At 37.0% G+C, this 12,639-nt stretch overlaps 1 protein-coding gene across 1 annotated transcript in view; it reads left to right on the top strand.

Moving 5' to 3' along the window:
• Positions 1–12,639, top strand: part of LOC139731470 (centriole and centriolar satellite protein OFD1-like) — a 55,428-nt gene that overhangs the window by 31,282 nt on the left and 11,507 nt on the right. Inside the window, exons 15-18 of the mRNA XM_071642355.1 lie at positions 5,978–6,141; positions 9,159–9,301; positions 11,136–11,379; positions 12,353–12,467. Coding sequence (XP_071498456.1) covers positions 5,978–6,141; positions 9,159–9,301; positions 11,136–11,379; positions 12,353–12,467 — 666 coding nt within the window. The remainder of the gene's footprint in view (positions 1–5,977; positions 6,142–9,158; positions 9,302–11,135; positions 11,380–12,352; positions 12,468–12,639) is intronic.

Here is a 12,639-nt window from a genome sequence, read left to right as displayed (position 1 = left end):
TGTCTGACAATCAATCACCAAAGCCAGCTTAGTTTGCACAGTGGCACGTTAATCCTGAAATTATTCCCGAGCACTCCACTTCTATTTGCGCAAAATCTCAATATCGATGCATGCGACCTCGATGCTGTGGAGTGAAGTCTTTCTGGTAGTTGTCAGAAGTCAGATCATTTTCTTTTCTTTTTTTTTTTTTCAAGTAGGGGCAGCATAGTGGTCCTGCAGAAGAAATACATACAATGTACATAGCATACAACGAATAGAACAGAAAAAAAAAATCATGTTTACAGTTTACAGACCATCACAGCGTATCACTTATTATTTAGTTTTACAGGTAAGAGAACTATTTTTGGTCTATGTATTCTGTAAAAGTGTAGATATGATTTATTATTTTTTACTTGTAATCACATACATGTGATGAAAGAACACTTGACTTGCCTCCTTCAAAAGACAGGGGGAATAATATTAATAATAAGTACAGCATTTGTAATGTGCCTTCGATCTAGTATCCTATTCTGAGGCGCAGAGGGACGTAATTATGAAAAGAATAGCATACATCATAGTCATAATTGTACATAAGAAGGTTGAAAAAGAAGAAGAGATAGATAGAGATACACACCCAATGAACAATTCGTTGAAAATTCAATCAAAACAAGATGCGAACATATGTGATTTCAGAAGCTTTTTAAATGTTTCAATGGTCTCTGCTGATCGGATTACATTAGTAACAAGTCAAGGGAGTGTGTACTTTTCAAAAAAAAAATGAAATTTTGTGGAATTCTCTTTCTATTCCCTTCCTTCTATGCAAGTGACATCATAAAGAGGACTTAGTAGTCTGCTCATCCAGCAGTGAGTGCACAGATACTTTAAAAATTCATAGCTTCTGAATGGATGTCTGTTTTTCCTCAAACCTTCACTGATGTGTTCTACTGATATTTGCTGCATTCACTCAATCCACATGTATATTAAGGTGAGCTTGTCCTTTAAATGAACCTGGACAAAAAACTCATGTATCTGAAGGTTCATTCCATGGTATTATATGTCCATTGCAACGTCTTAAGACTCGCCTGCCATCATTATGCTAGCCATCATGCTACAGTGTATGTCGTTCGGTCGCTGTATGCATCACGACTCCCTTGGGTGGCAATGCGCGAGTATCAACGCATATTTTGCTGCCGCTTATGAATCATAATCTTTACTCTGTTCAATATTGTAATCATTTTGTACATTGTATGTAAGTGTTGCCATGGTAACACTAATTGAAGGCCATGACGTGAGAAGACGATTTCTTTCTTCATTTTTTTTCTTCACATTTTTTCCTTTCATTCTTGCAAGGCAATGGTATGATAGCAAAGGAAACATAATTGCAAGTGAAACCACGTATTGTAGCAGGGGACTATTAAATTCTTTTTTAATGCAATGCATTAATTTTCTTTTTTTCAAGGTACCAATATGCTGGTAGCAGCCTCGGCAAAAATAGGAATTTTCATTTTTTCTGATATGCCGAGAGATTGATGCTGGTTAGAAGAATGTGTCTATTTTTGCTGTCTTTTTTTTTCTCTCTCTCTTCATTGCCAGTCAAATGAGATTGCTGTGAATGTACCGATACAGCTTTAATTCAAACATGTATGAAATGCACCTTTTTGATAGTTATAAAGTAAGTACCAAAAGGAATTTGTGTTTAAAATAGTGAAAGAAAAATGAAGATGAATATACGTTTGGATTGATATGGGTGTATGTGTAATCATCCACATACTTCATTGTGATGAAAGGCATGCTTCAACTTCATAATCTTTGTGATGGGGGGAGGGGGTGTAGACATGGAAATATAGATACACATGCATTAGATATGTGTAAAGTCTCCATGCTTTGTTTGTGTTGTACCAGCAAGAACATTAACAATGACAGTGATCTTAACAAGTTGGCATATCTATAAGCTGAGGCATCAGCAGATAGACACGAAAAGCACACAATGCTTCCTTCATGTAAAAGGTATAGATAGCTGTTCCCCCTCAAAATGAAAAAAATGTAACAAGGACTAAAAGAAAAGAAATAGACTGGTTCAGGGCATATTTTACTTTTCCTCTCAATCTTTTTAAAAAAATGGAATATCATTTTATGTTACAAACTTTAATCAAAAGAATGATATGCATAGGCTGAGTATCAATTCAGGAAAGTTAAGACTTATTCAAGGGGTATTCCCATAATACTAACAGTATTAGTTAACAATATTGTACATCAACCACGTAGGCAATATGTATTTGGCCATGCACAATAATTGCTCAACCCATTCAGACAACCTTCTAATGTAGGCCTTCACTACATAATGAACGGTGTGAGTTTTGCTCCTACTGCACTCAAGGACCTCTTCATTTCCTCTCTGGCAAGTGAAATTTGTTTAAAAAATCAAAACAACACAAACAAACCCAAGCCAACAATACCCTGTACTGTGATACACTATCTTTGTGCATTGTTCTCTAAGCTTGGGGTTACAAGTTGTAGACCCTGTGCAAAACACACAGGAATGGCTACAAGGGAACTCATTAGAGTCCAATTAGTAGGTCTTGTAAACCCCGGTGAATATTAATTAGTCATACCAAGGGTCATTTGTATCGCTTTCATAGACCCTTCGCCACCCTTGGTACAAAAGAAGGAGCAGTGTTAGATACCAGACTCATTGTTTTTACCACACAGTCTGAGAACACTTTGTATGTGACTAAAAGCCACGGAGACAGCACAGAGAAGCCTTTAAAATTATTCAATTTGTTTATAGTGAAATAGTTTTGTATTCATGGAAGATTTTTAAGCAAAAGAACAGGAATTTTGCCCATTTGTCGAAGGCTTCTAAATTTTGTGAGAAATTATAGAGTACCAATGTGTGATGTCATAGCTGTTCATCGTCATGGAAACTGGTTCTAAACAACCTCACCTGGCCTGAGTACTTACGCATGCACTATTTGGGCACCCGTCCCGTTTCATCATGAATATTCATCAGGCAGTAAGATGCTGTACTAGTAAATGGCAGAACGCTGGATACGTGCCATAGAATGTAAAAACGTATCGCCGGGAAATATAAAAATCTCGAAAAATTGCATCAACTGGGAATGTTAAAACGTCTCGCCAGGAGATGGAAAAATGTTTAGTTTTGCCAGGAAATGTAAAAATGCTGCCGGGAAATGTAAAAATCATGTATTTTCACAGTATTATGGATACATGTAGATGACTAATATTCATGATGAAGCGGGAAGGGGTGCCCATATAGTGCTTACCGAGTACTTACGCATGCACTTGGTTCTTACCCAAGCTATGACAAAAGATTGTGACGTCATCACTTTGGTACTCTCTATTATGATTTGAAACATCCAATGAGAAGAGCTGTTTGAGTCATTAGAGAGATTTAATAGAACAACAACTTTTATTCGTAGAGTGCTATATTTCATGAAGGATATCACTGTTGTAACAGGACACATGGAAAAACACATATCTAACTGTGTCCTTAATGAAATAATAATCAAATAAATTAACACTGGCGTGAAATAATCAAATAAATTAATGCAGGCATAAACAATTACAGATCCCTGAATGTAGCTTGTCCAAACGTCAAGATCACATTCTGTAAAGTACAGGGTCTCTTTCATCCACAAAACATTGCTGTGGATGTTGAGGCTAAAGGAGGTATCTGATGCTGTATTGAGTCAACAGCAGAATTTGATTAAAAACTGCCTTCAGTGGATGTATACATGTAGAAGCTCTCACACAATTATATCTAAACCTTGTGGAGCTCAACACTGCAAGTGCAACTTCTAATTCTTTCACCACTCACCTTGATTACCCGGTAATATTATTTTGTATTGGTGTGTGCTGCTGTGTGCTGCCAGCTCAGCAAAAGTGGCACAGACCCTGATTTGGCTTTTCCTCAAATTCACTCAGATATATGGTATATTAGTCTAGGTGCCAAAGTCAGTGGCTGCTATGCACAGGGTCTCTAAGTTTACTTTTCTCTTGGGAAGATTTTTCTGTGGCTGCGTATGGCAGGTGGCTGCCATAGACAGGTGGCTGCTAAAGGCAGGTTTGACTGTATATATGGGAATTTCAATTTTTGGTGGCCATCTCGAATATTTCGAAAAATCCTTGAGGATGCAAGAGTTGCATCATTCAGGTTTTGATTAACCACCCTCAAAGTTAAAACCATATATTTTCTTTTCAACTTTTCACCATTTATAAGGAAATATATATATAGGCACAGATTTTGGTGGCCACATTGGAGGCCGTCTTGACTATCTCAAAACCCTTGAGGATACAAGAGTTGCATCATCCAGATTTTGATTCAACACTTTTGAAATAGGGTAAAGCATTGGGTGGATGGTAAAATGAGGTTCAGCTCTCTTGCACCCAGACTATATTATGTGCATTACTTGTGAATCAAAGTTGTGACTTCTGCATGATGTGTGTATCTAATCAGACAAAGTTTAGAATTGAACGCATTAAAGGGCAAGTCCAAGCTACTTTGCACCAGTAACGCATGGGACATCACAAGAAGATTGAGCCCTATATTGCACTGTTTAGAATGAAACTTCATATGCTGGGCTGCTTTTGATAGCTAGTACATTGTAGGTATCTTTGTTCAAAGCAATAGAAATATTGAGAATCATGCATTCGATATTTAGTTTATGCAAATTTATTCTCCAGTAATGCGTGGGACCACAAAGATTGTCCTTTTTTTTCTTCTTTTACTTTTTATCTCAATTATTGTGAAAATACTTGGTATACTATAAAATCATTACAAACATCTTTTTCTACAACAATAACTGTACCTGAAACATAATATTTCAGAAAAAAATCATGAAACTGTTTTCTCTCAAGGTCAATTATAGAAAGATAGGTATAGTAACGCGTGGGACAAGTAACGCGTGGGACATTTTTGTCACTATGAATATTGTGATGTGAATTGCACATTTGCTCAGAGAAACTTTAATATGTGGTACTAATTATCTAAATAGATGTATTTCTAATAAATTCTTGCAAATTTCAATGATTTAGACCCACCAGAACAATAGATAAAATAAAAAATCTGAAATGCCTGACAGTGTTATCCTTTATTTTTTTACATTTGACTTTGAATGTGACCTTAGAAATAGCATGTAATGATCTTTTGTGAATATTATTTATCCAAAGTGGAACTTTTCGCCAAATTTCAAGTCAGAATTCAGAAAATTACAAAAAATCCCTCAATAATGTACACATTTTCCATAGAAGGCTAAGATTTAATACACTTCCATTGACTTGTACACAAATCGTCCCAGCGTTACTGAAATGTCCCACGCGTTACTAAATTCAATTAAAAATTGCAAGTATGAGATTTATCAGACTAACTTTTTATCTCTTGGATATGATTAGGTCCATTGTGAATTTGGTCTTTTGAAAGTTTCAAGTCAATTAAATCATTAACTTTTGTACAAATGAGAAATAATGACCTTAAAAAGTAATGCGTGGGACATGCTAATTTTGACCCATCCCTCATTTGCATATTAAATCAGTTGAGAAACTGAAAATCACAGTCGTGATAACTTGTCATTCAGACTTAAGGTCACCATACTTATTTTCATAAAAACTTGTAAAGATCAAAAGATATATTTTAAAATGCAGAATTTTTGAATGTCCCATGCGTTACTCTAAATTTTAATTTATGCAGATTAATTAATTTATTGCTGGTTATGCGGAAGGATTTTTACTTTTTCTTTATGAAGTTCTTGTATTTTAACTTCTTAGCTTTAAAATGATACTGAGTTTATGTAGATTGACCCATTTTGAATTTTCAATCTTGTGTGATCAAATAGCTTGGCCTTGCCCTAAAACAGGTCAATAATACCACCAGCCTAGATGTAGAAAGGTGTGAAAACAATGCAAAACCTGTCATGCCAGCACCTTTCTTTGGGTTTTATGCACTGCTTACTGATCTCTTTCTTTAATTTTTGGGGAACAGGACATGAGGAGCTGATCAAACAGCTGACCGAAAGGATGTCCAGACCCTCCCCTGAGGTCCAGGCCCTGCGGAGCGAGCTGGACCAGGCCCGCGAACAGCTCAGCCAAGAGAAGGCCATGGTGCAACACATGGAGGCCCAGTGGAAGACCAGACTACAGGAAGAGGTGAGTATCAAAGGGGCATTCTAGGGTAATCACTCTCAGGGGTACTAATTTTTCACTGGCTCCTCACAAAACTGCTATGTAATTTGTAGAACTGCTGTATTATTAATGAATTTTTCTTCACGCTAATGTAAAAAACATGGTTGTAAAGGTATGATTGTCTGAACTTTTGTTTTATGCTTTGTACAGACCCTTTCCCCATTTCTAAACCATGATGCATTGTTTGCCTACAATTTTTTTTTTTCAGTGTACACTGTACATCAGTATGTTTCAAAAGATTACTGCTGACTGTTTCGTAATATCTCCCACAGTTTGTCCTGCCTTATTGGTGAAAAATTATGACAACCAGTTTCAGATGCATTTACTCTTGGGTAAACAAAATAACTTCAAAATACTTCTTTTGCTTGTTTGTGTGTTTCCAAACTTCAGTTTCTGATCTGTTTCCTGTCTTTCTTTCATTTTTTCTTTTTTTTTCGGTCACTCTTCTTATCAATATATAGATTGTGGGAATGACAGATTAGGTATTGAAGTAAATCAGTTGTTTGTTAACAGAAAGTAATATTCATTCAATTTCTGTGTTGAATGTTATATTGGACTATGTTATAGAATGTGTTTTTTGCCCTACCTAGTAGAAGAAAATTGTCCACAACTGCATTTGATATTCTATTTCTACTCTGTCTAATATCATGGCATTTCTTATGATCATCAGTGTGTTGCTGGCAGTATGTATGAGGGGGGGGGGGGGGTTGTCATAGTTACCAATACAAGTGACACAAGTAATTTAATTCAGTTAAGACATGATTGCATAAATAAGAGAGAAATAAGAATGTGAATGGTAATGTCTGAAGTGTGAATACGAGAATGTGATCTAACTCGCGCAGCTAGGGACTACCCACACCTAGCAAGAGATTGATTTTACTTGTTAAAATGTCTTCGGGCATTTTTTTTAAATTTTTTTTTGCATAACTGTGATTGACTTTACATTGCCATTGTATGTAGATGCAATTCCTGCTTCAGTTAAAATCTTCGTAACAGTATTCAAAGCACTTCATGAATTCCGTACAATTTGTGCCTATAGACTACCCACACCTAGCACAGTACTGTTGGAATAAGAGAGATATACATTGTACCATAGTTACGATTTGACACCATCTCATTTTCTCTGCTGGCCCACATAGGCCACTAAAATCTTTCAGTATGAAATTCAGGTGGCCTGAAAAAGAAATGGATTGGCTGAAAATAAAGGGAAAGGTTACAATCCATTTTGAATCTAAGCTGCCCAATAGGGCCACTAAAGATAACCTTTGGGAAATTTGGTGGCCCAACATCAATTCAATTCTTAGTGGCCCCAAACCACCTCTAATGTCAAGCCTTGCCTTAGGTACAGTATGTAAAAGATATTGTGGTGTGCAGAGTGCAGTGCTAGCAACAAAAAAAAAAAAAAAAAGAAAAATGCCAAAAGTCTTTTAATTAATCAGGGAAAGGGATATCAATTTGAAGTGGAGTTTGCCTACAGAAAGTTGAATGTTTGTCACAAATATTGTATTGTCTGAAATGTGAAATGATGGCAATGCTGTAACCTCGATTGGCCTTGAGAAGATAGCGGGTTCAAGCATTCTCTTGTGATGGAAATGAAGGGAAATTGATATGAGATGATCTATGCAGTATCATGTATGATGGATACTAATGTAGGTGAGATCTGCTACTAAAAGCAGTCGGTGAGAATCATGACATACGTAGCAAAAATGTTGATGTAATGAGTGCAGCAATAATCAGGGACATCCATACCTCCTCTTTCTGGTGTATGGCATACAGTTTACGATTGTGATATTTCAACATGGGTGGAGGAAGGTTTTTATCATGGTTTTGATGCTTCATTTTGTGTGTAGCTGCATACAAATGAACTGGATCTGTGGAAATGCAATGCATATTGCATTTCCATGATTATAGAGTAGTGCAGCAGTATGTATGTATGCCATGGAATGATGAAATAATCAATGCATCTATCAGTCACACTGCAGCATAGATGTAAAAAACTCTTGTGAGCTCCACATAGTCCCAAACAAATTAAATTATGTAGTGTGGACTGATCCTACTGATTGCTACTGTACAAGCTGTATATGTAAAGCTGTTATTTTCACATACAGATATTTCCGTGATTGAACAGGTCACAACATTTTCGCATGTTGTTGTTTTCGCGACTGCGACACCGAGGCTATCAACAGTGCACCAATGCCTGTCAGTTCTAGATATTTTTTTCAATCCAACAGTGATTTGAGAAATTCATGAATATTAAACCTCATGAAAATAACAGCGTATATAATAGGGCCTACAGTATCATGTTCCTAGAAGATGATAATGTGGACTCCAACTTTGTACTAATTTCTGCTCTGTTTTATGTTGATTTTATTTTACCTTTGCATTCAAAATGAATCAAGCATGTTTTTGTTTTGTTTTTGTTTTGTGTGTGTGTCTACATTATGCACATATTGGTAGTTGGTATCAGCCAGTCATTTGTAGCTTCTGCTTGATAGAGCAAAATTACATTTTTTTTTTTTTTTTTTTGGCAGGTCAATTATAGGCTGGTTATTTGACTAGAAATCTTACAACTGTCTTCTAATTCTATGCATTCATGTAGTGTATGTGGTCTCCATAGTCCTATACCTTGTTTGTGTGTTTGTGTGTGATTTTGTTTGTTGCTTGGTTGGTTTGTATGAATTTACCCGAAATCATTGTTTGTATTCGTTTCATTGGGAAAATGATGGTGATATCAAACAAAACTTGAATGAAATATATCATTTTAAAAAAAGGTGTGTGTTGTTTTTGTTGTTGATTTTCCCACCAGTTCAGAAAATCTTGAATCATGCTAGATTTTCCAAAATGAACATTGATATTGTGAAAAACTAGATGACACTTCTTCTCTTTTCATAAAGCATTTCATAAGTTATCGTTGTACTTTTCAACATTTTCAAGGCATTAATCTCACAAGGTGGTGATTGAAGCGTTCTTGTCTTCACCAGATGGACACCAATCGGGACCTCCGACACAGACTGTCAGAGCAGACCAATGAGATGGCTTCTCTCATGCGGCAGCTTGCGGACCTCAAGTTGGCTCTGCGCCAGACGCAAACTGCCCTCAACAACAACATCTACCATGCAGACAGGTGAGTCTAGAGTGAATCCCACAGCACACTCAATTTTCTACTGTTTGAAATTGGCTAATTTCAGAATCGTATTTCAAATGAGTTAATTAACCTTGCAGTATTGGTAATGTTGGGTGATGTTTAGTTATTGCGAAGGGTAGTACAAAAATGAAATAAGGGTCATTATTTTGAAGGTTTGTTTTTCAAAAGGTTCATTAATCAAATCATGAGATAAGGTTCCCTATTCTTATGGTTTGTTATTTTGAAAATGGAAAGAAGGTACAAACTTTCGGAATTACAAACTCTATTTTGTTTTTTATTATAACCTTCGGAATAATGAAACTTATTTCATATTCAGAATTATGAACCTTTGCAAGTTTGGAATAACGAATCTTCAGAATAACAAGTCTTCAGAGTAAGAGGCTGTAACCAGTATGTGACAATGATATTCTGCAGTCACATTAAGTTGTATTCATGCTTGGCTCCACAGGCAATATAGCTGTTGTAAGATCTTTTTTTCCCCTCACAAGCAAAGTTTTGTCTTACTCCCACTTAATGCTGAGGCTAACTTACACTGGTTAGATACTGTCACTGGAAGCGATTCAGTAAACAAGCCTTTTTGTTCTTTCTTAGAAATATTGCCAAATTGATGCACTTAGTATAAAATGCCATCCCTCATCACTTCCACCACACAAAGAAAATTCATGAGTTGAATGGAAGAGCTTTTTCACACAGCTACTTATGTCTGTCAGAACCGTAGAGTGCTTGAAGTTGATGATGGAGATAAACTAACTGTCAACAAATCTAATTTGACAGATACAGAGCAACAGGATATCAGCTGTTGACAGATGGAATAGGGAATGATGACTTGTTTATCTAACCTGCTTCATGCAGTCATCTGTCTGTCAGCTGAACATTCATTTCGCTTTTGATAGAGGTAGCCAACCTCCCTCCCAAACCTCCCTCCCAACCCCCCCCCCCCCCCCCAAAGAAAAAAAAAGAAGTATATAGAAAATGATTGTCAAATTGGAATATGTTATGGAGTTGATAACACCCATGGAAGGATGTTATCTTCCTGTAAAAGTACAGCATTGTCAATACATGTGTTTTCTTTTGACTTGTTTTTGTCTCTATAATTTGTCCTCAGTAGATAATTACCATTTTCAGATTTAAAGTCTATTAAAGTCCACACCATTTTCAAGTTAGCTTTAAAAAGATAAAAGTGATAACAACCAAAGTTAGATGTTTCAGCAAAATAAGATGATGATGATGTTATGGTGTAACAAGAAAAGTCCTTGGAGAGCATTGACCTTTGCCAAGCAACTCATTTCCATCCCTACTCACATGCTGAAAATCGCCCTTATTTAGGTAAGCGCATAATGCCTTTTAGATTGTTTGCCCTATTTTGCCAATGATAATCCTTCCAACAACAAAAAATTTAATGTATCCCTGATCCAGAAGGTTATCAAGATCACTACCAAAATTCAATCATTTATTCCATATGTCATTTTTTCCTGTAAGAGTCATCCAAATCCGTTTGCAACATTTGGAGCTATTTTGCAAACAGACAGACAGATATACAAACAAACAAATAAAAAACCAACAAACAATCCCCGCCAAAAAGTAAACCCCTTCACAGAGGAACAAGTCTCTCGGTGATCTTCACACACAAATCTTCCCCATATTTCTTTTTGACTTGTATTCTTCTATCAAATTCTTGTTGTGTTGCAATGACCTGGCTTATATAAATGCTATTAGCAAGCCATATATCCACAGATCTGGTATCCCAGTGCAATTTCAAAAATGATTTGCCATTACAAAGTTCATCCACAATCATTTTTGGCATCTTACGCAGGAGTCAGGGGCTGGGACTAGGCGGGGACATTCACAACAGCACACTGGCAGACGACCCTTATATCGACACCAGCCTTCACCGCACCACTCTCGGTCCCGAGCTCCGATTGGCCGACGCCGGTGGCTACCAGCTGCCATTGGACGATTCAAACAGCGGGGAGGATGACGAGGAGTCCCGGGGGGATTCTCTGGCCTTCATCGAACACACCAAGGCCAGATTCAGAGAGCTGGAGAGAGAGGCAGCAGTAAGGAGAACAAAACCATTGTATCAGTCTTGAATGAAGGCTAGACAGAGTCACTGTCTCAATGGACCAATTAGGCTTACATTGTACATGTGAAGCTCATATGCTCCGGATGAAATTTATTTGTGGTGTTGATCAAACTATGCAATGCAACTCTAGATGAGTAACTCTATTACCTACCAAGAATGAATAAATGCTATCACTACAAATGGAAAGCGAATGTATCAAATAGTGCTATTATCACATGAAAGTGTTGCATTATTTTGTCTTGATAGCTTACAGTGAGTGTGAGGTATTAAGTGAAAAATTGATTCTCTTAATTGATACAAGATCTTGATGACACCATCAACCATATTACGATTGACTATGATATTGAAAATATACTAATGAAAAAATGCATGGTTACCAGCCATATTCAAGAAGCCAACATCGAAACAAATTTCACAGATATTTTAGATAGATAAAATGTAAAGATGGGGGAAAGTTCATTAATTAATTATTGATGTATGTGAAGAGAGAGAGAGAAAGAGAGAAAGAAAATGAAATAGAGACTGCAAGAAAGTTGGAAAATGAAGCAAGAGTTGTTAACTGGTATCTAGCAGCAAGGGTATGACAACAAAGAGGCGCTATGACTTTTCGTTCTATCCTCACGTAGATCAAACAAGACCCGCATCTCAGCTTTTATACCAGTAGCTCCAGCTACCGGTGTCTTGTTTGACTTGGGTTGCCAGGGCGTGCAGCAGAATACAAATCTCAGTTTACCCAATCAGGAGCGCCTGCCCACTGGTTAAACATTCGTGTCTGTGCGAGAGAGAGAACTTGATTGCTTGCCAGATAGTGGGTACACAGTGGTGTAATGTGAGCACGGCGATGACATAACGATGTCGGCGATGCCTCGTCATAAACACATCGCTTCTCTCTTTATCTCTATGTATGATCTCTCTCTCTCCTCATCCATTATCCCTCACTATCACAGCATCTTGAGCAGAATTACCAGGAGCTGCAGCATCGGATGAGTGGGGTGGGAGGATTGCACAGGACGCCTCAGCATCCCGTCGTCACGGCAACCACTCGCGAAACCAGTTTGACAGGTCAGGAGTGATTATGTTTCCGATCTGTGTTTGTTTTTACAAAAAACATTTTTATCATCAAGTCGCAAATAAGTCTTGAGTGCTGTTTGCATAGAATTCTTTTTGTGAAGATAAGTATTTTGTTCAATTTTACTTTGTTTAAATCTTAAGTTGAACTGCAGGCATGACCAAA

The sequence above is a fragment of the Diadema antillarum genome, unplaced genomic scaffold, assembly GCF_040938485.1.
Source record: "Diadema antillarum isolate AM-2024a unplaced genomic scaffold, OU_Dant_1.0 seq00000375_RagTag, whole genome shotgun sequence".
NCBI lineage: Eukaryota > Metazoa > Echinodermata > Echinoidea > Diadematoida > Diadematidae > Diadema > Diadema antillarum.
This window is presented reverse-complemented; position numbering and strand designations above follow the sequence as displayed.